General features: G+C 43.2%; 1 protein-coding gene across 2 annotated transcripts in view; it reads right to left on the bottom strand.

The window, feature by feature from the left end:
- The window catches only part of MAPKAP1 (MAPK associated protein 1), a 236,967-nt gene that overhangs the window by 7,088 nt on the left and 208,852 nt on the right, over positions 1-21,027 (bottom strand). For both annotated transcript variants that reach the window (XM_067743307.1, XM_067743308.1), the window contains one exon: positions 19,104-19,241. In XM_067743307.1, coding sequence (XP_067599408.1) covers positions 19,104-19,241 — 138 coding nt within the window. The remainder of the gene's footprint in view (positions 1-19,103; positions 19,242-21,027) is intronic.

Raw genomic sequence — 21,027 nt, 5'->3', positions numbered from 1 at the left:
GGCACGTCACAGAGCAGACTGACTCAGGGGGTCTGACCCCCTGAACACACAAACCACCCCCAGACCCAAATGCTTTTGTAACCCTTTCCTACCACCTTCAGGGCAACCTTGTCATTTCTGGAACTGCTTCCTGGTCTAGCCTCACCTCACTTCACCACTCTCAGATGCCACATGCCAGCCCAGGGCATTGCACATACCCACCTGCCCACGCTTGGGATGTCCCCTCTCATTATCCTGTCTCCAAAAGGTCAGCCAATGCTGGGTACTTTAGCTCAACTGGCACCTCCGTGGGATACATTCCTAGGCACGTTTCTCACGTGGCCTCCCACAGTGCTCGGCCCGTCAAAGAAACCTGCTTACCGTATCACGCCACCTGCAGTCGTGTCCGCACCCCCTGTGCCTGTCCTTTGGGCCAAACATGCCAATCAGATTCCCTCCTCTAAGTGGAGACATAGGTGCCCGCCGTCCTCACTCCCATGTGACGCTCTCCCTGGCCCATCAGCTCATGCTGTCCTTGGGTTCTGGGAGACCCCTGTGGACCTCCAAGAAAGTCCTCTTTCTCCTTAAGCTATTTTGAAGTTGGTTTCCATTACTGGCAACCAAAGGAGCACTGCTCCAGAGAGACGTGTAGTCAGAGCTCGGTAAACATTCCCAGACCAAGGAGCAGCTGGTGACGTCTCTTACCCAGAGGCTTCCTCCTACCAGCCTCAGAAACAACTACTTCTTGTCTTTTCTGCAGACTTCAGTGCTTGTGAGATTACAATTCAGCATATCCTTTCTATTAGCCCTTCTCATCCGTTGTCCTTTTAATTGAAGCAGTGGCTGGTCATAGTTATTAATAACATATCACCCATATTACTGTAAGTTCACCTCTTTCCCAGAGAAATCTTCCTGGAAACTTTATTTACAGTAGCTAATTCTTCAGATCTTCAAAAAGAAACTGATACATGCTGTACGTTTGTGGCCAGAAAAGTTAAGCTGCTGGTATTTTATCCTGGAAACATCATTATGATATACTTTCTGACTATAAATTCAATATTGAAAAAATTAGCTAATAATTTCTGAAAAACCTCGCTTTCCGTCATTTGACAAATTTAGCCTGATTCTAAATCGTGGTACTAAAGTGTTAGAATTTTTAGCTGAAAGCTAATCATTCTGTGAATATATAAATTACTTGTTTCTGAGAAGTGAATCTCACATGAATGGATGTATCTGTATGTATGGACGTGAGCGTATGTGTGTATTCTTTTATCTTTACAGGATTCAGCTCAGAATGTCAGAGCCTTGATGGTGATCTCACTGTGCGGAAGAACAATGCAGATCTCTCTGTTGGCCATGCTGTGACCAAGCAGAGCCGTCTATGAAGGTCACAGGGCTGTGAAGGACAAACAGAGACACCCCCTCCAGGAGGCCTTACTGCTGACACCTGGCCGTGACAGACACAGACACCAGTGCCTGCAGCTAAAAAGGACCAGAAGGTCTTAGGGAGGTCTGTGGACCCCAAGCTTCGGGGTTCACTGACCACTTTGATAAGTGATCTCATGGACTGTCTATACCACCTGCTCCCGCTCGTCACTGACAAAACAAAACCCAAACCTCAAGATACTAGAGCATGTTTCGCCTGAACAACTGGGACACCATTAAAAACCTGTACTGCACTCTTTAGGAAGAGCCAAATCTACACATGGCACATGTGACATGCAGTCTGCAGGGGCCCGGGAGCCTCTGGAAGGAAGCCTCCACACCATCCCCTGGATGGTACGGGCTCACAGAGGGGAGGCCTGTGGTTCATCTGCACACCAATCATAGGACGAAAACAAACTAATCACCCCACATCGCGTGTCCGGAACGGCTGCATATTTGGGTCAGGTGACTACAAACACCCCCCCATGTACTGTGCTGAGCTAGGAGGCTGTGTGTGTCCTCTGCCTGTCCCCAGCACTCTTACCAGACCCCCAAGGAAGAGGGAAGCAAGTCAGAGTGATGAAGAGTTCCAGCCCTGACCATCTCACTGAAGCCTCTGACTTATCCGTCCTTTCCAGAGAGAGCATTCACATCACTGAGGGAAGAGGAGACAGAACACCATCTGGAGAACCTGTATCAGGATTCAACAGCTCGGCCCTTTTGTAACTATTACAGAGCCACAGATAGACTATCACACAGCTAAAAACCGGGTGCGGTGCGGTGGGACAGCTACAGCAGACGGCCCCTTCCTGCTCTGTGGGAGGACTTCGGAGGGAGAGCTCTAGTTAACTCAGAGCCACGCTGTCACTCGTGCTGGAGCCACGGAGCATGGGGCCAAGGCGCGCCGAGAGTTTTTGCTGTGAGGCTTTTCCCCTTGCTCCAGGGATCCCTGCTTTGCTGGGTGGCCAGAGGAATGAACACCAGGAACACTGAGAGACAAGTATGATGAGCATGACGAAGAAGGTGATCCCAGGGAGATGCTGTGGAGACCCCAGGGGAGGTGGCTGGCCTGGTAGCGGGAGGGCCACTAGAGACACAGCTTCCTGGAGAAGCCGACGCCTGACTGAGCAGTCTTAGAGGAGGAAGGGGGGTCAGCTGGGTAAACGTGGGGTGGAGAAGGATGCGACAGGGCGAGGACAGAGCGTGGACACACACACGGGGGCGAGAGGCAGCACGCCTCCGAGCCAGGGCTCCGAGCAGGCAGGTTCACGAACAGTGGGCGGGCAGGAGGTGCTGTGACACAGGGCAGACTAAAGGGCTGGAAACACTGGATTCAACAGCTGAGGGAGCCACTAGTGGACTGTAAGCTGGGCAGTGAATGGTCAGATTGGGCTTTTGGGCATTCACCCTGGCTCACCAGGGCCTGGAGGCAGGGGGACCAGCTGCCACAGTCATCCAGGTAGGAGCATATTCAGTTTTGAGCTAGACAGGAGTAAAAAGGATGCTGAGAAAGGGACTGACTTGAGAACTATAGAGAAGGTAACAGTGACAGGACTTGGGAATTCTTTTATAAGAGTTAATAAGCAGAATTCACACTTGTATAATTTCACCTAATCCAAAGCCCATATATTAAAGTGTAACAAGTTAATTGACCTCTTTCTGGAGATGGATCTATCAATAAACATGAGTGGTTTATGCTATGTGGTAAATTTCCACCAGAGATGTCTGGGAAGGAATCACTGGCATTTCAACACCAGCTGAACAGAACAGGAACACAAAGTGAGAGAAGTCTGTTATCAAAACTTTACCAGCCTCGGGCACCTCTAGGCTCACCTCAGGTAAAGGAGGAAGATGGGGGGGCGTCAAATGTCCTCCTCAGCTGCAGCCCATCGGGGCATCTGTCCTGGGGTGTTAGAGGGAATCAGAGGTGGGCAGGTTACCCTTGGAAACTCAAAGAACATCAGCACCTTTCACAGGGAATGAGTAAGCCATAGGGGTAAACTGTCTTTGTAAAAATGCCAGTTGAGAAAAATGATCCAGGCATGCCTTGTTTTGTGGTGCTTTCATTTATTGTGGTTCGCAGATACTGCATTTTTTACAAATTGAAGGTTTGTGGCAACCTTGCACTGTCAGATGATGGTTAGCATTTTTCAGCAATAAAGTGTTTTTAAATTAAGGTGTGTAAATTATTTTTTTAGACATAATGTTATTGCACATTTAACAGACTACAGTATAGTGTAAATATAACTTTTATATGCATTGGGAAACCAAAAAATGTGTGTGACTTGCTTTACTGTGGTGGTCTGGAACCAAACCTGCAATATCTCTGAGGTGAGCCTGTGTATCAGTATGATTTAAAAGAAAATACAAAGTCTAATAATGCAATTAGTCCAAATTATTTTGTCTGGGTTGTTAAATTCTGTTTGGAAATTGAGGCATAACAAAAGCCTGGGATGCAGAGGGGGAAAGTGTGAGTGCTAGTCAGAGACTTGGGAAGAAATCCAGTTCTGCTGTGTTCTAGTGGTGGGACGGTCAGAGGCACTGTCCCTCCAGAGGCCAAGGTTTGCCCGAGAGGAGACAGCATCCATCAGGCATCTCACATGGCACTTGGAAACAGCGGGGGCTCAATGGGTGGTGGCCATCATTCTTACAACTGTGATGGAACTGATGTTTGACGATAATATCCTCACTGTTCTGACGACTTGGTTTTTAATTGGGCCTTCTTTGAGCAGACTTGCTTTAGAGCTGTAGGAATAAAATGCAATATAATGGGGTATAAAATGTGGCATCTAAGCCCCGGTCACATATCCAGATTTGCTCAGGGCACTGAAACTATACATCGCCTCTGAATATTGAAATGGAAGTCTGATATGTAAAAATGTATTTTTACTAATTAGCAGTACAGGTGTCAGAAGTGGAGACTTTTGAGCTTTCGTGCTGTAATTTATCATCTGCATTATGAGTTTTAACTTAAACCAGAGGCTGTGCTGAAAAAACAGGGTCTTCTGGTCAATTGAGGGGAGTGGCCATTCAGAAAAAGCTGCTATCATCACAAGATGGGAAAGCTTAGGCAGAGGGCCAGCAGCGCATACACTCCTGCTAAAGGAAGTGCTCCCAGATTTCCACTGCAAATGGAACAGAGATTGTTGTTTGAAAAGAGGCTCCCTTCTAAACGACCTGCGGGCACCGACTGTGGTTGGCAATGACTGGTCAGAGCTGGGACTTCCAAACTGAGCCTGAGGCCCACCTTTGTCTAAAACCCCCCAGGTGTCCCACTTGCCAGGAAAGCCAAAAATAAACTTGAATTTTTTGGTTTTCCTTTTCAATTAAAAAATTATAAAATATATTTTAAAATTACTAGAAATTTAGAGGACAGAGGAAAAACTTCCACACTCCACCCCCATAATACCAACATCCTGGCACAATGACAGCCATGGTCTCTTTTCTAGCCATTCTCACATGCCTGTTTTCACACAGTTGTAATCAGATTGTATAGTAAAATTGGGGGAGAATTTTTGTTGTTAACATTTTAGCATAGCCTTTTCCTCGTTGCTACACAGTCTCCACAACCATCTTTTTCAACAGCTGTATTTTTTGCCAACAAGTAGGTGTGTGCCACGGTTCATGTTACTATCTTTCCATTGGGCATTTAAGTTACTAATAAAATTGCCAGTATTATAGAGAAGCCTATGAAGAACATCTCTGAGTATTTGGATTCCTTCTGAATTCCTTTACATCAGGCATGGATACTTCTAAAAAAATGGGTTTCCAGGGTCTGATCTTTTCTGGTTCCTCTGGCTTGGAAGTGGGTGGAGAGCTCTCATCGGATTTCCCTTTTTTTAAAATAACTTTTATTTATTTAATTTATTATTTATTTTTGGCTGTATTGGGTCTTTGTTGCTGTGCGCAGGCTTTCTCTAGTTGCAGCGAGCAGGGGCTACTCTTCGTTGCAGTGGGAAATGGATGGCCTGGGATGCTTTGGTCTCTGGGCTGAACACCCCCTCCGGGTCTGGTCTCCACTGCGAGCAGCATTCCCAGCTGCCTGTAGGAGCTTCAGTTCAATGTAATTCAACTGGCAAAGGCTGGTGCTCCTTCTCGAGCACCCCGATGGTGGCAGAGGCCCCAGTAACTGTGATGACCTCTTTGACCTCTGGAGCAGGGACAGAGTCTGATCCACTTAACACTTTTGCCTGTGTCATTCACCCCCTCCCCCCGCCCCCTTTGGCTCCTTCCTATAAACATAATTAAAGCTCTCTGATTATAAAAACTCCCATGGCAATGTGATTTCCCTCCTTCCTCTAATTTACTGAAAACACTCTTGCTAAGGTCACCACGACCTCTATGTTGAGAGATCCAGTAGATACTTCTCGGCTTTTATTTTGCTTGGCTTCTCAGCTGTATCTGATACTTCTGAAGTCCTCTCTTCCCAGGAAGCCACAGTCAACTGATTTTTCAACTGACTTCTCCAGTCAATCTGTTTCTTATATGTCCTTTGTGACCTTCTTGTCCTTTATCTTTCTCTTAAATAATGGTCTTCCCCGGTGTCCTGTCCTTGACCCTCATCTCTTTTAACTCCATTTCTCCTCTGTCAGGTTTGCACCTTAGGTTTTAACTACTACCCAGATATTGATGATCCCGAAGCAGATATCTGGCTCGGACCTTTCTCCAGACTTTCAGAGCCAACGAGTGAGTACAGCTGCCATCTTCATATGGCCTGCAGTGTTGCACATCCAGAACTGAATTCTACATTTCCCCTTAAATCTAAAGGTCTGTTAGCCCAACTGGAGGCTTCACTACTTACCAAGTTCCAAGCATTTGGTCCCCTAAATAGTTTTCATATATTCATCTTCCATCCCTTCCCATCCTGTGACCACAGCCCTCACTGAGGTCCTGACCGTCTGTTGCCTCTTCTTGGTTTTCCTACTTTTGGTCATGTCTTCTTCAGATCCAAACATCTACCGAGAGGAGTCATCCTTTTGTAACACACATCTGGTCATATCACTCTCCTACTTAAAACTCTACAGTGTTTCTTTTCCTATTGTCTTCAGAATAAAGTCCAAGCTTTTTAGATGATTTTCAAGACCCTAAATCAGCAGTTGTCAAACTTCTTGGTCTCAGAATCCCCTTACACTTTTAAACATTACTGAGGAGCTCCAAAAGCTTTTGTTCATGTGGACTATATCTATCAATATTTATTATATTAGAAATTAAAACTGAGAAGTGTAAAAACTATTAAATCGGACTTTCCTGGTGGCACAGTGGTTAAGAATCCGCCTGCCAATTCAGGGGACATGGGTTCGAGCCCTGGTCCAGGAAGATCCCACATGTCACGGAGCAACTAAGCCCGTGCACCACAGCTACTGAGCCTGTGCTCTAGAGCCCGCAAGCCACAACTACTGAGCCTGTGTGCCACAACTACTGAAGCCCGCACGCCTAGAGCCCGTGCTTCACAACGAGAGAAGCCACGGCAATGAGAAGCCCGTGCACCGCAACGAAGAGTAGCCCCTGCTCACTGCAACTGGAGAGAGCCCGCGCACAGCAACGAAGACCCAACACAGCCAAAAATAAATTAAAAAAATAAATAAAATTAAAAAAAATCCATATGATAAAATTTCCTCCTGTATTAGAGTATAAGGAAAATAAATACCGTGCTATCATGTCCATCTTTACAAGTACTGAATATCATGATTTCTTCAGAGTTGCAAAAGGCTCTACATATCACCACTAAATATTAAGTTCCACATTATAGTAGTAAGTTCCCTATTACCATACTACTGTGCTTTTTGAGTTCTTGGACTGATTTTTAACAGTTTTTGTTTTGTTTCATTTTTGGTCAACTCTCGTCAGTTTTAACTTCCTACTGTCTCTATTATTAAGTTCTGTAATTCTTTTTCCACCTTCTATTTTTCTGCACTTAATATCCTTTAGGAAGAGAAACCAGATAACGAAGCAGGGTTAAAATGGGTTGAGGAATAGGACTTCATAGACTGAGTTGGGGCTAGGGATACTCTTCCATCCAAAAAGCACAGAAGTTTAAGTGACTTGGCTTTGTGTCAGTGGCAGAGGGAAGAATATAAACCTCTGTTACCATTTATATATAACTTTAGGCAAGTTACATAACTTCTCTGAGCCCCAGTTTCCTCATTTATAAAATGGGAATAATATCTGTCTCACAGAGTTGTTGCTAAGATTAAGTAATCCTAGGATAAAAATCAACAATCTGAGACTTCTAAAATAAATGAATATAAACCTCAGAGGGTTGTTTCAAGAATTAAGTAGTGATGGGAACATATATATGTATATGTATAACTGATTCACTTTGTTATAAAGCAGAAACTAACACACCATTGTAAAGCAATTATACCCCAATAAAGATGTTAAAAAAAAAAAAAGAATTAAGTAGTGCATATAAAGCACTTGGGACACTGCCTGGCACATGGTAGATTCCCTTGTCTTTTTGCTCTCACTCTCCAAGATAAACAAACTTTTCCAGACAGGCTAAGAGAGCCAAGAGGCAAAATTAAGGATATTTTATAGATACTTATATAACAAGAGAAAAAGAATTTCTACATTTTTTAACTGACAAAATTCAAAATATAATCATCAAATGTATTTTCTGGGGTTACTACAGGTTACTTCTGAGAAGGACATATTTTTTTTGGGGGGGGTGGATAACATTTCACTTAAATGGAGTTCAAAGTTAATGTTCCATATCATCAAATCAATTGCAAATATTCACATGTTAAAAACTATTCTTAGTGCCTAGGCCATACAAAAATAGGTGGTGGGCTGGATTTAGCCTATGGGCCAGAGTTTGTCTATCCCCACTCAAAGAGGTCTCACTTATTTCCTTTTTCTTTGTTCATTCTGTATAGTTGCTAATGGTGACATTTTGAGTACACTTGATTTCTTTGGGTAGATCTGGGTTTCTATCTGGTATTTTTTTTCCCCTCCAGCCTTCAATATTTCTTATAGTAAAGGTTTAATGGCAACAAATTCTTTTATTTTTGGAATGTCTGGAAATGTCTTCATTTCACCTTCATTTCTGAAGGATATTTTCACTAAGTATAGAATTCTAGGTTGACTCCATTGTCTTCTGGATCGCATTATTTCTGGTGAGAAGTCAGCAATACTTCTTATCTTGGTTTCTCTGGATGCTCATAAGAGTTTTCTCTTTATCATTGGTTTTCTGCAATTTGATTATGATGTGCCTTGATGTGGTTTTCTCTGTATTTATCCTGTTTGGCCTTCTTTAGACTTCCAAGATTGGTGGATTGATATTTTAAATCAAATCTGGAACAGTTTTCTCTACCTTCCCTGAGACTCCAACTACATGTATGTCAGAACACTTGCTGGCTCCAGCTGACAGTCTGACTGCAGCCTGGTGAGAGACCCTGTGCTAGAGGACCCAGCTAAGCTGTGCTGGATTCCTGACCCACAAAGCTGTAAGAAAATAAATGTTATTGTTGTTTTAAGACATTGAGTTTTGGGACAATTTGTCATGTGGTAATAGATAACTAACCCTCTGACCTTTTTTCCTAATCTTCCTGATTTGCTCCCATCAGTGAATTTTTTGATTCAGGTACTGTATTTCTTAGCTCTAGAATTTTCATTTGGTTCTTTTTAAAGTTTCCATTTCTCTTCTTTTTGAGTTATTAAGTCTTTGAACATATTTACAATATGAATTTTTAAGTACTTATCTGCCAATTCTATCATCCCTGCCATTTCTGACTCTGCTTCTATTGACTGATTTTTCTGCTGGTTACAGGACACATTTTTTTCCTGCTTCTTTCCATGTCTCATAATTTTTTATTGAAAGTTGGACACTATGAACGTTCGAGTGTGGGATGTTTGCATTTTGTCATCATCTTTTAGCTAATATTGGGCTTTGTTCTGGCAGTCAGTTAATTTACATGTGGAACAGTTTGATCCTTTCAGGAATCCGTTTAAAACTTTATTAAGAATTAAGGCAGTCTTTAATCTAGGGCTAGTGTAGCCTTGCTCCTAAGATATGGCCTTTCCAGAGTTATTAGTAAATGTCCTGGATGCTTCAACTACTGGGGAGCTATGAACTAGAGTTCTGGCCAGAACTTTAGTTTATAGCTCCCCAGTAGTTGTTCTTTGACCAGACTTGTGAGATCCCACAGGAGGCACACACAGCTTAGTATACAACAGAAGATTAAAAGGCATCTTCCTAGAGCTCATTCTCAGTAGGGCTCCCTCCTCTCCATACTTAATTTTGCTAATTTCAGTTGCTGAATTTCAGTTCCCCCAACTCTGATCTGTGTCTCCCAGGTCAGTGAGACTGCTATGCTCTCCTTGGGAAACCCTGGAAGAAAGCTGAAGTGATAGTAGGTCTCAGCTCATTTGCTGCCCTTCTCTCAGGGCTCACTGTCCCGTACTGCCTGTTTTTCAATGTCTGCAAACAGTTTCTTATATTTTGTGCAGTTTTCCAGTCATTTATGATAGAAGGGCTAATCTGGGTACAGCTACCCTGTCCTGGAAGTTGCCTATGGGAGTCTTGTAAGCAATACATATTTTGAATTTAATGAAAGAATGGCTTACTTTTTCCATGTCTACAAGAATAACTTAAAATCTAAGCACTCCATTTATTTATTACGAAAACACAGTTTGGAGCTTGGCAGGAGGTAAGGGAAACAGATTCTTCCAATCATTTATCCAGCTGAGAAATCTTCACACAGATTTCTTCAGTAGGAAACAATCTCTGCCCTTACCCTCTTCTCAATTCGGATCTCTTCTGATGTTACAACCAAGAAAAAAAAAAAAAAAGAATTTGAGGAAATGGTAATTAAAATCTAGGAAAATGTAAATGTCTGTAAACTTTCCATTATACCTACATAACTGTTTTGTTATTATGGGTCTATAAGGCCCAAGTCAACAATTAAGTGAAAATTTAATAGCAAAAAGAAGGCTTCTCCCAGGAGGATAAAAAGATGATACCCCCGAAATGCTTTCTACTCTAACAGATATCAATATTCCAATCAACACAAGGAAATTCTTTCTCATTTATTAGTAAGTCTTAGGGAAAAATGAAGAAAGGTTACACAGAATGTAAGAAAACCCACTGAGTGTCTCAGTACCAGCCAATTTTCTTCATAAACATAGACATTCTTATATGTCATGCAGTGAGCAAACATGACCCCAACAGCTCCCATGAGCAACTGTAGTACCTGATAATGAATATGGGAAGGTTTTTATCATCCGTCTAGGGCTCAGAGTAGAACTGCCTGCCTCCTAAATTCAGAATGTTGACCCTTCCAGAGACCACACATTGTACTAAACACCTCTTTTCCAGGAACTACAGAGACAAGCACAGTGGTCCCATCTATCATATGCTGAGGGTACACAGAATAGAAGGTTAAGAACAAGTTGCTGGGTTTGCCTTTTCACTACAACTTTGAGAAGTTCTCCAATGTGCCTCCGTATCTCTTTGTTAGAGCCTCACTTGCTCTTGGCCGATTCCAAATTCCAAAAGCAACTTTTATTTTACATTTTAAATTTTGTTGATGTGGACCATTTTTTTTAATTGAAGGAAACTTTTAAAAAAAATTTTATTTAATGTATTATTTTTTTGCTGCGTTGGGTCTTCGTTGCCGCATGCAGGCCTTTTCTAGTTGTGGCGAGCGGGGGCTACTCTTCGTTGCGGGGCACGGGCTTCTCATTACGGTGGCTTCTCTTTGCTGCGGAGCACGGGCTCTAGGTGTGCGGGCTTCAGTAGTTGTGACATGCGGGCCCAGTAGTTGCAGCTCGCAGGCTCTAGAGCGCAGGCTCAGTAATTGTGGTGCATGGGCTTAGTTGCTCTGCGGCATGTGGGATCTTCCCGGACCAGGGCTCAAACCCGTGTCCCCTGCGATGGCAGGCGGATTCTTAACCACTGCGCCACCAGGGAGGTCCCATGATGTGGACCATTTTTAAAGTCTTTATTGAATTTGTTACAATACTGCTTCTGTTTTATGTTTTTTTGGCCGCAAGCCATGTGGGCTCTTAGCTCCCCAACCAGGGATCAAACTTGTACCCCCTGCGTTGAAGGGCGAAGTCTTAACCACTGGACCACCAGGGAAGTCCCTAGAAGCAACTTTTAAATGTTCAGTGTAGTTCAGGCAGAGTGAGAGAAAGAGTCACTGAGCACTGACTGTAGCCCCTGGACAGAAGCTGCCGGACTGCTGGAGGATGCAGCTGGGAGCATAACTAGGCATGTCCAGTGCAAACGTCAGGTGTCAGTTAATAATGACCAGGTCAGTCAACGGGACACATGCTGAGTTGGCTCCCACAGGCTAAGTTCTCAGGGGTCTGGCCAGTGTTATCCAGCCGCAGCAACTGTTCCCTGAAACACAGTGATGGCCTATTTAACAGCAGATCACAGCTTGAGGTTACTGTAAACCAAACTGGGTCAGAGAACCTGAGAATGCAGTCTGGCATTCGATGATGCAAGCTGGCCTCACGCTTACAGTGTTTCTCCACCTTTATCCTGTGGCACACGCCAGGTCTTTCTTTCCCTCCCACACACTTGGAAAAACTGAGGTGGCCCCCCTGTTGCCTAGAACCCATCTCCCAGCAGCTCCCTTGTTTTGGAAGAAGATGATAAATAAATCAAAATGCACTAAGCGGCACTTCCACAGGCACTCGCCTCCTTCACTGAACGTGCACCTCATCAATCACACTATTGTCTGCTTGAAAGGCGAGCCTTGTAAATGTCATCTCCGCTCAGGCCCAAGGAGAGGCGCATCCAAATGCAGCAAGGAGTTTTAATTGGATAGTGTAATTAAACTAGAAAACCCCAGCAGACTCCCTTTGACAGGACAGATGAAGACCCCTTTTAATAGGGCTGGGAAACGTATCTGTTAGAAGGACGAGGCTCTGCCTGCTCCTGACTGTGCTCCAGAGTACCCTTGTGAAAAGGCAATTCAATAACTGGGGCATTTAACACGTTAGAGTCTGCTGTGCTCTGTAATCGAGCAGTACCTACCGTATTTGATCTGGAACTTATGAAATAAGTCCTTGTCAGAGAATAAAAACACAGCATAGCTTGCCCACCTGATGTCTGAAGTGCCTGGACCCCCTGGGAGTCGACAGAACCTCAGGATGTGAGTATAAATGCAAGCACCTCATGAGGCACAGAGTACGCCAGCACGGCCGTGGACACTCACCCGCCCACCCACCTCGGGGTACAGCTCTTTCACCCAGCGGTAGCTGAATGCTCACCCTCATTTCCCTCTCACACATTCTCACGAGCATCTAGAGAATACGACAAAATTCCTGGGTACCTCTCCTCTAGGAACTGGAATACCTGTCACGTCAACGTGTGTGTGTGTGTGTGTGTGTGTGTGTTCTCTGCTGGAATTACCCCTGTCAAGTAAGCAGAAAAGCAATCAGGTGGTCAGAGGATTCAGTGTATGGGCTGTGATGTGCCCAAGTTGATTTCAGTACAAAACCTGAGTCCTTTTCCCAGTCTCCCTGATCTCCTTTGTTGGGAGAAGGGGTGGGGGATGCGCACACAGACACATGCACACATGCTAGAGGCCTGCAGCTCCACAAACAACGTAACAAAATTAGTGAGAACAAATGAAGAGGTTCGTGCCTGCACTGGATTGTCTTATAAGCAGACCATAACAATCCCTTTCCGATGGAATGCTAGTGTCCCAAGGTCAAGGTCAGGGAACCCAGCATCTGGATGGATCAAGACAGCCTCTAAGCTGGGGCTCAGGTGGGGTGCGGAGGCAAGGTCTCAGACGCCCCCATGGAAAGCTTTCCAAAAACACACACTTCGCTTTATTTACAAAAACCTCCAAGTCAGTTTGCCTGGGCCCTCAGACTGACTGATCTTTCTTTTCTAAGAATGGTGAAGGGTTTGTTTGATGACTGCTTTTACTCCTCCATAAAGCCTCCTTGGAGCTCTGTTTGCAAATCTTTGAATACTCTTTAATACTGGTCTTTCACCATGAGTTGATAAACCCATTAAGAACATATAAGTGGGGCTTCCCCGGTGGCGCAGTGGTTGAGAGTCTGCCTGCCGATGCAGGGGACACGGGTTCGTGCCCCGGTCCGGGAAGATCCCACATGCCGTGGAAAGGCTGCGTCCGTGAGCCATGGCCGCTGGGCCTGCGCGTCCGGAGCCTGTGCTCCGCAACGGGAGAGACCACAATAGTGAGAGGCCCGCGTACCGCAAAAAGAAAAAAAAAAAAAAAAAAACATATAAGTGAATGCTTATAATCTATGAAAACTGGATACTGAATTAAACCATCAAATACCTTTAGGTTTAAATGCAAACGACATAAAAGCATTTCGGCCATCAATTTGGCTATCACTTGTAGCCAGTACGAATTCTGCTGGAAAAGCTATTTTCGTGCAGATGTGGAATTCAATGGGAAAGACTGACTCGTGTACCAACATCAATCAAAATGTCGACTTCCCTGGCAGCTCTCAACAGTAAGGCAGGTTCAAAGGTCACAGGATAAAGAAAAAGCCAAGCTCTGGTTCAGCTCTAATATCTCCTCGGTAGAAGTCTTGCAAAAGTACCCCCTTCTGTATTAGCCCTGCTTTCATTAATCTTCTTGCCATCTTCTTTAACTAGTCATGCAGAACCGCTCGATAGCAAGACGTATAATGGGGAAGGCCCTGTGCCTATTACCACGTTAACATTCTCTTAAGCCCCAGTGCAACAATGGAACGGGAAGGCAAAGGAAATCTGCAACTGCAGGGTGCAGTGCAGGCAATTCAATTACAGCCTGGGCTTACCTATGTCCTTCTGACCTATAAAACACAAGAGGCCTTTGTGTCTAACTGGCTCGGCCATTAAGGTTGCTGAAGATCACAACAATGCTGGTCTTTTCTATTTAAGCGAAATCAATGTGGACAAATCATTATTCAGTAGCTTTAATTTAATTAGTAGATTAAATACACTACTTTACAGATCTTGTCAAGTACTTATGAAAAGAAAGATTCATTTAAGTGGGAGGTCACCAATAAACCCAGCTAATTTAACTCATAACCTTAACTGAATCTCATCTCAAATATCAAGCAGGTTCTATTCACAGAGGGCTTAAGAGTCTCCTGCAGTTGTGGTTAACTCACAATCTCAAAGAGCTCCTGCCCTGAATCCAAACAGTGTTTTGGACCAAAAAAAACAAACAAACAACCCCCCCACCAACACAACCAGCATCAACAGAATCCGATTTCCTTTAAATTATACTATTGCAAGAGAATGTAATCAGGTTACCTCTATTACGTTACTTCCTTAAGATTTTAGATCATCTATACTTAATTGAGATACAGAGCTCTTTTCAGCTATAAAGACGACAGCTACTTTATTATATGATTTCTTAATGATAGGCTGCTTCCTTTAAAGACTCTAAACCTGCACGACCTTCTTACGATAAAACCACACCTGGCACGCTTAAGTCTGGTACTTTATTTAAATACAGCCCAGGAGTCCCCGACGGGTGCTAATTTCATAGAAAGGTCCCTTTCTTTTGTTTCAGTGTTGGAATTTGAGGCTAGTACTTAAAAAGAGTGTCCACTGCATTTAAAGCCTACATCTAGACCTGTATAAGGATGGAGAATTATTTCTGAGACAATTTAACCATGGTCGTTTCTGATGGAAACATTCTCCTATATGATGTATACGTCTTTGTTCAGTTAAAATGAAATTAGAATTAATTCATCTTTTAGAGGTTTGTGACATCCTTCAAACAGCAAAAGATATCCTAAGGAGTGGCAAAATCAGACTTAGAAATCACTGATTTGAATAATAATGGCAGCGTACAGCTTTTTTTTTTTTTTTTTTTTAATCTATTAAGGCAGAATGTGTTCTTAATTTCTCAGGGCCGTTGACACACTGATTTTCTCAACTAACTTTTGTAAGAGTCCATATTTATATGTACAGTTTTTTTAAAGGCATGTATCTATTTAGTCATTAAGTTCCAGGTCTTAAACACTCACAGGGACAGAGCAATAAATCTTCCCTATGAGAACACGGCCTGTGAGGTAGAAGTTAGGGGAAGGAAAGAGAGCCATAGAATTGCTATTTATGGAGTATGGCTTCAGAGTCTGGGTCTTTCTGATTCCACAATATATGTAATTACGTGTTTCACTGCAGGCGCTCTAATGCTCAGTCCCTTTGCCAAGTCAGCTATTCACATACTTTTTGGATACAGCATCAATTAAACTTGAGTTGTGTTCTTTATGACGACCAAATTAATGGTTTGACAGCGGCTTTTTCAATAAACACTGCAAACTGGCCATATTTGAGGTTTTAAAAACCGTTTCTTTTCTGTTCAAAATTCTGACAAACATGTCTCAAGTAAGACTGGGGACAACTTCATTATCCTCCCAACAGTTAATGCCTTTTTGTAAAGAAGGCTGTTTAATAACATGTCTGCTCTGTTTTCACAACTAAATTATTCCAGTTGGTCACACGTTCTAGTCTTCGGCAAGACACTTGTGTTATGAGAGATAAAAACATGAAAAAGGAAATATACTGCAGAAATCAAAAACCTTATCTACTTCTAGACTCTCTCTCTTTGCCATAATTCATTTAAGAAGGCCCCAAGAATTTTTGACGTAAACTCAACTACAAACATACATCACTATGCTGATAAAGATCACAGGCTAAACTTATGAAATATAGTGACTTTCATTTCTTTAGTGCTGTTAAAATAAGTTTTTTCTAAGGTTCAACAGACACAAAAGATAAAAAGGGTTACCATTAATCCTTTAAAAAAAGAAGGAGAAGAAGAAGCCGCATAGATTAATTCTGTGGTCTGATGATGTTCTTGAAGATGAACTTTTTAGATTAAGTCAATGAATTAATTTGATGAAGATACTGGAAATCATAAAAAAAATAATAGCATCAAGCTGATTCATTTAATACATCTTTGTTTTGGGCACTTTACAACATAAATTATGTTGAATAACTTTCGGTTTCTCAATTCTGGCCTCATTAAGTTCTATTTCAAGACATTCACTGAGGACAACCCTGCAGGCACTGTGCTAGGGAACGAAAATACAGAAACCAGTCTCTGGTCAATGAGTTCAGCATGGAGATGGGGGTGGGAGACAGGGTCAGACCTCAAATAAACACAGCTCAGTGTGTGAGCTGCTTTACCAGAGGTGTGTGCAAACACCTGGGGGCAAAATTACAGAGAGAGTCTGACACTGGAGCTGGATCTTGAAAAATGAGTGGGCCGGGTGTGAGGAAACTGAGGTGTCCATGAATTAAAGAGAGGGTCAGGGTGGAGGTGTATTCCTGGCAATGCGAAAAGCGGAAGCACAAAATTCAAGGTGTGTTCGTGTGCCAGTAGTTCACAGTGACCACTGTGGTCACAGTGACCACAGCTCAAGTTCAGGATGAGAAATTATGGGCTATGAGCTTGGAGGAGTCAAGATCTGTAAAGGCTGAGCTGAGGAGTCTGAATTTTATTCTGTGCGCCTGCAACTTTCAAACATTTTTTGAAAACAGCAAAATCCTTTTTATCAATTGACTTTTTAAGTGCAGGATCCCCAAATTGGTAGGGATTAAATGCAGAATCCTTTGTTTGAAGGGGAGGCCTCATGCCCAACTCTGCCCTACATACACACACACACACACACACCCTGGCCCCTGAGAACCCAGAGCTTTGAGGGACAAGGTCTGAAAGTGCTGTGCTGGGGACGGGGACTCAGAAGTATCTCACTGGGGCAGGCAGTGTGCCTCTCTGTTCAGGAAAGTGTCACAGTTCTAGATCTCTGGGGCCAGAGTGAGAGGGGGGAAACCTCTATAAAACCTACATGTGCGGTTTTTACACAGAACCGTTCAGTGGGTCTAAGAATACGACAAAAGACTCTCCTGTTCGACTGTCAATACAGTCGTATTGAAATGGTGGGGCCCACATCTGCTCTGGATCCCTAATGCTTGGAACTTGGCCTCGCTCTCACAGATGTGTGATAATTACATTACTTTTTGACTGAATGACCTTAAGAGGCAACAGAAAGGTGGTAGCTGTGCATCTGTTTCATTCCCTCCTAGGTTGGGTGTGTTACATCCTTTACCGTTTGGTGCCTGAATCACAGCCCTCCCTGGACACAGTGAGTGTCTTGGTGTGAATGTAAGGGAAATCTGAATCCTATTTCTAGCTCTTTCTCTAACCTCTCCACTCCAGTTTATCCCCCTATGCAATGTGTAAGTGATTGCCTTTCATTTCTCAGAGACATGGAGAATTTATAAAATGTTACTTTTCAAAGCATTCTGAGTTCTTGGGAAGAAAGATGCTGGAACAATGAAATTTTTACTGGTTGACTGGCTGGAGTGAGAGGATTAGGAAGAAGATGTTTATCTAAAGGCAGACGGAATCTGGCCGCCTTGGGGCAAGGGCCCAAGAGTAGCAGGCGATTTTCTCACCACTCCTTCTGGCAACCATCTTGCCTCTGCAAGCCATCGAGGCCTCACTGGGATGACAGGAATGGTGGGAAGTGAGGTGGGCATGGCTTTACTCCTTTCCCCTGCACCACTATGTTCTCCCTTCTTGCTAAGCTGTAGGCTAATGAGTTGAAAAGAGGAGACCATGTAGCCCAGCACTGCTGGATTTGACAAAACAATTAAATACCCAACCATAAATGAGGCCAAGTGGCATATGTGCCCAGTCCGCAGGCCGAGTTTTTGTTCTTTAAGCCCCTGTTTAATCAGTTTCATCTCAAAAATGTGAGCCGTATTATAGACCCTTGCTGGCCTTTAGATTTGTTACTGTTCCTTTTAAGTATGTCATTCCTTATATTTGTTCCCCAATTTAGCAGACACTGGAATAAAGGGGATTAACACAAATTGGGTGCTTATTAGGTCACACTGCAAGTTACTAAATCAGAACCTACTGGTGTGGGTCCTGGGTGGCTGCGTTCTAAACAGGCTCTGCAGGCAGTGCTGGTAACGCACTGGATTTGAGAACCACTGTCTTCTAGCCTTCTCCAGGCAACTAACAAATCCTTTCTTCCATGGAGGAATATCACTGCAATCTGTGTCCTTTCTGCCTCTTGATGGGACTGAAGCCCTAAAAATGATTAATCTAAAGCCTACACTCAATTACTTAACTGCAAAAATATAATATGCTAAAATATACACCCAGATTATATCTACTTTGATAATTTAAACAGAGGAATGCCAACCCAGCAGTGATCTCTTCTGCAGGACCAGGCAGGAGTTTAATTACTAGCTGGTAGGTCATGCAGCTGCCAATAATCTGGAGGGTGATGACACCTCTGGCATGATGGATATCTAAATCTAGTCTTCAGCCACCACAGGAAATCCTCCAGCTTCCCTCGATCTGGCAAGGAAGGAAGGCAGGTCCAGGTCTGACAGGTCCAGTACCCAAACGGGAAGGGGAAAGGAGCACAAAGTGAAATGAGGGCTCTGGTGAGTGCAGATTCCCGTCAGGAATCTGCCCCTGTGCCCCCAGCCCTCAGCGGGGGGCTACTGAGGTCAGGAACCACTGTGAGGTTCTCTACTGCCGTCAAGACTGAACAGAACAGGGGCCCATGTCAGGCTCTGGGCACCGTAATACAATCCCATTTAATTAAAAGAAATTTCTGGTAATGAATTAAACAGACCCAAGGAAAAAAGGACACAGTGGCAATATATTCTCCTGGTACCCAGCAGGCAGAAGGGAAGGGAGGAAGAGCGGAAGGAGACATAAATAAAAGGGACTACTCACTGGGGCTTTTTTCTTCAGCAAGGTCACAGGCACAGAGCAGGTCAGAATCGACTGAGAGGGGTTTCTGCTTAATCCAAAACTTAGTGCTGGCTTTCTGATTCGTAACTGGGTCTATCTCTACTTTGTCTCCAGAGATACCTGTAAGGCCAAGGGGAGGACAAAAAAGAAGCCACAAGAAGTACAAGGTGTAAGTGATTTCAGTGTAATCATTTGACCTGTCTTATAAATCCTAAATTGCATGAACATGTGCTCTTTCTAGGGCTTTGGGGAATGCCATAGGCTTCCTAAGACAGACATAAGGAGATTCCAAATGGCACAGAGAAGTTGCAGTCTGGTTTCCCAGGTGGGTGAGCTGGGGTTGGAGCCGGGGAGGGGGAACAATCAAAAACCATATAAAAAGGTATTAAGAAGCTTACCTCCTTAGATATAACACAGATACAATATAGAGTTTATCTACATTTTGTTAATGAAATATAGTTACTATGAGATAAGGTTCATTTAAACAATTTTGATCAGTGGTCTCTGTTTTGTTTTGTTTTGCATTAGAAGATCTGGGTTGGACAGATAAAGCTGTAACATCACCTATGCCTAAATACCTAGGCTACCAATGAAGAGTTTCTGATCTGGAAAACTCTTGCACACTAAAAATAGGAAAAATCTCTCTCTCTTACTAAATAATTCTCTGACACTAAATAATTATCCATACGGTATTTAAAGGAAGTCACAGGAAGATCAAAGGATCCTTCACATTAAACATTCCAAGTTCAAGTCTTGGAGTCTGGCTTCAGGCTGTGGAGGTCACTGCTTCTCCACCGATGGAGAGAGAGCACTGGGTGTGCACTTTATGTAACAAAGACTTTCTAACAGGAATCCAGAACATTAACTACAGGGACTTCAGGTTTCATTTTCAGAGCTGTGAAAGACATAACACACTGTGCAGTGACTGGGAGCAAAGGTGTTAGGAGAACCAAGGTAATGCCAGGGATCGAGAGTGTCCTGGGATAACTGCGGAAACACACAGCAATTGCTCTCCTGGTATCACCAAGCAGAAGGTGCCCAGCCTGACACAAAGGTTTTGGCTAGATGCTCTCTTTTTCCTTTTATTGAAAATCGAGGAATCTGTTCATGAAATGAAACAAAACCCTTCAATATCCTTCCAGAGTGGACCCCAGATGGAATCTTAAAACTAATTAATTTTTAGGCCACAGTTTAAAGGTCAGGCTCAAAGTGAAAAAAAGCAAAACGAAGTAAAAATATAAGAAATAATTAAAACAATCAAGAGTTCATACTGAAACAGAAAAGACAACCAGAATTAACATATTTCACCCTATGGATCACACTTAGAAATTTTAAAATATAATGTGAGAAAACTTAGTAGGCCATAAGATAAGGCAGATAAAAGAAACAGCTAAATTAAAAAACAAAAATCAAAAGAACACAATGACCACAGTCAGACCAAATTTAAAATTAAAAAAGAAAACAAACAAAATCCTAGTGATTAGTTCTGCCACACACTCCATTCATCTCTATTTTACTTTATGAATAAAGAAATCCCAAACAGCAGTCAGACAAAGGCAGGAGACTGGACAGACTACGGAAGAGTCTCGCCTGCTGTCTGAAGGAGACACTGCAGTTCAGTTGCTTAACCCTGGTCATTACCGTGTGGTCTTTGGAAAAGACGAACAATTGGCATTTTTTATTAATCGAACGCTGGAATTTGTCATTAGACATATTTCAGGAACACCGTATTTCAATTAGGCATAACGTCATAAGCCCAATTGACTCTGGACGTCCAGGTCTAGATGATTTCAGGAGGGCGAGAATGTATCAGGAGACCAATTTTATTACATTTCACTTAAAATAGATTACCCAGTTACACTCTTCCCTCCAATTTGGTCATTAAATGTTAAAGATCTGGACATTT

The sequence above is a fragment of the Pseudorca crassidens genome, chromosome 7 (genome assembly GCF_039906515.1).
Source record: "Pseudorca crassidens isolate mPseCra1 chromosome 7, mPseCra1.hap1, whole genome shotgun sequence".
Classification (NCBI taxonomy): Eukaryota; Metazoa; Chordata; class Mammalia; order Artiodactyla; family Delphinidae; genus Pseudorca; species Pseudorca crassidens.
The sequence above is the reverse complement of the archived record's forward strand: the minus strand, read 5'-3'. Positions and strand labels throughout refer to the sequence as shown.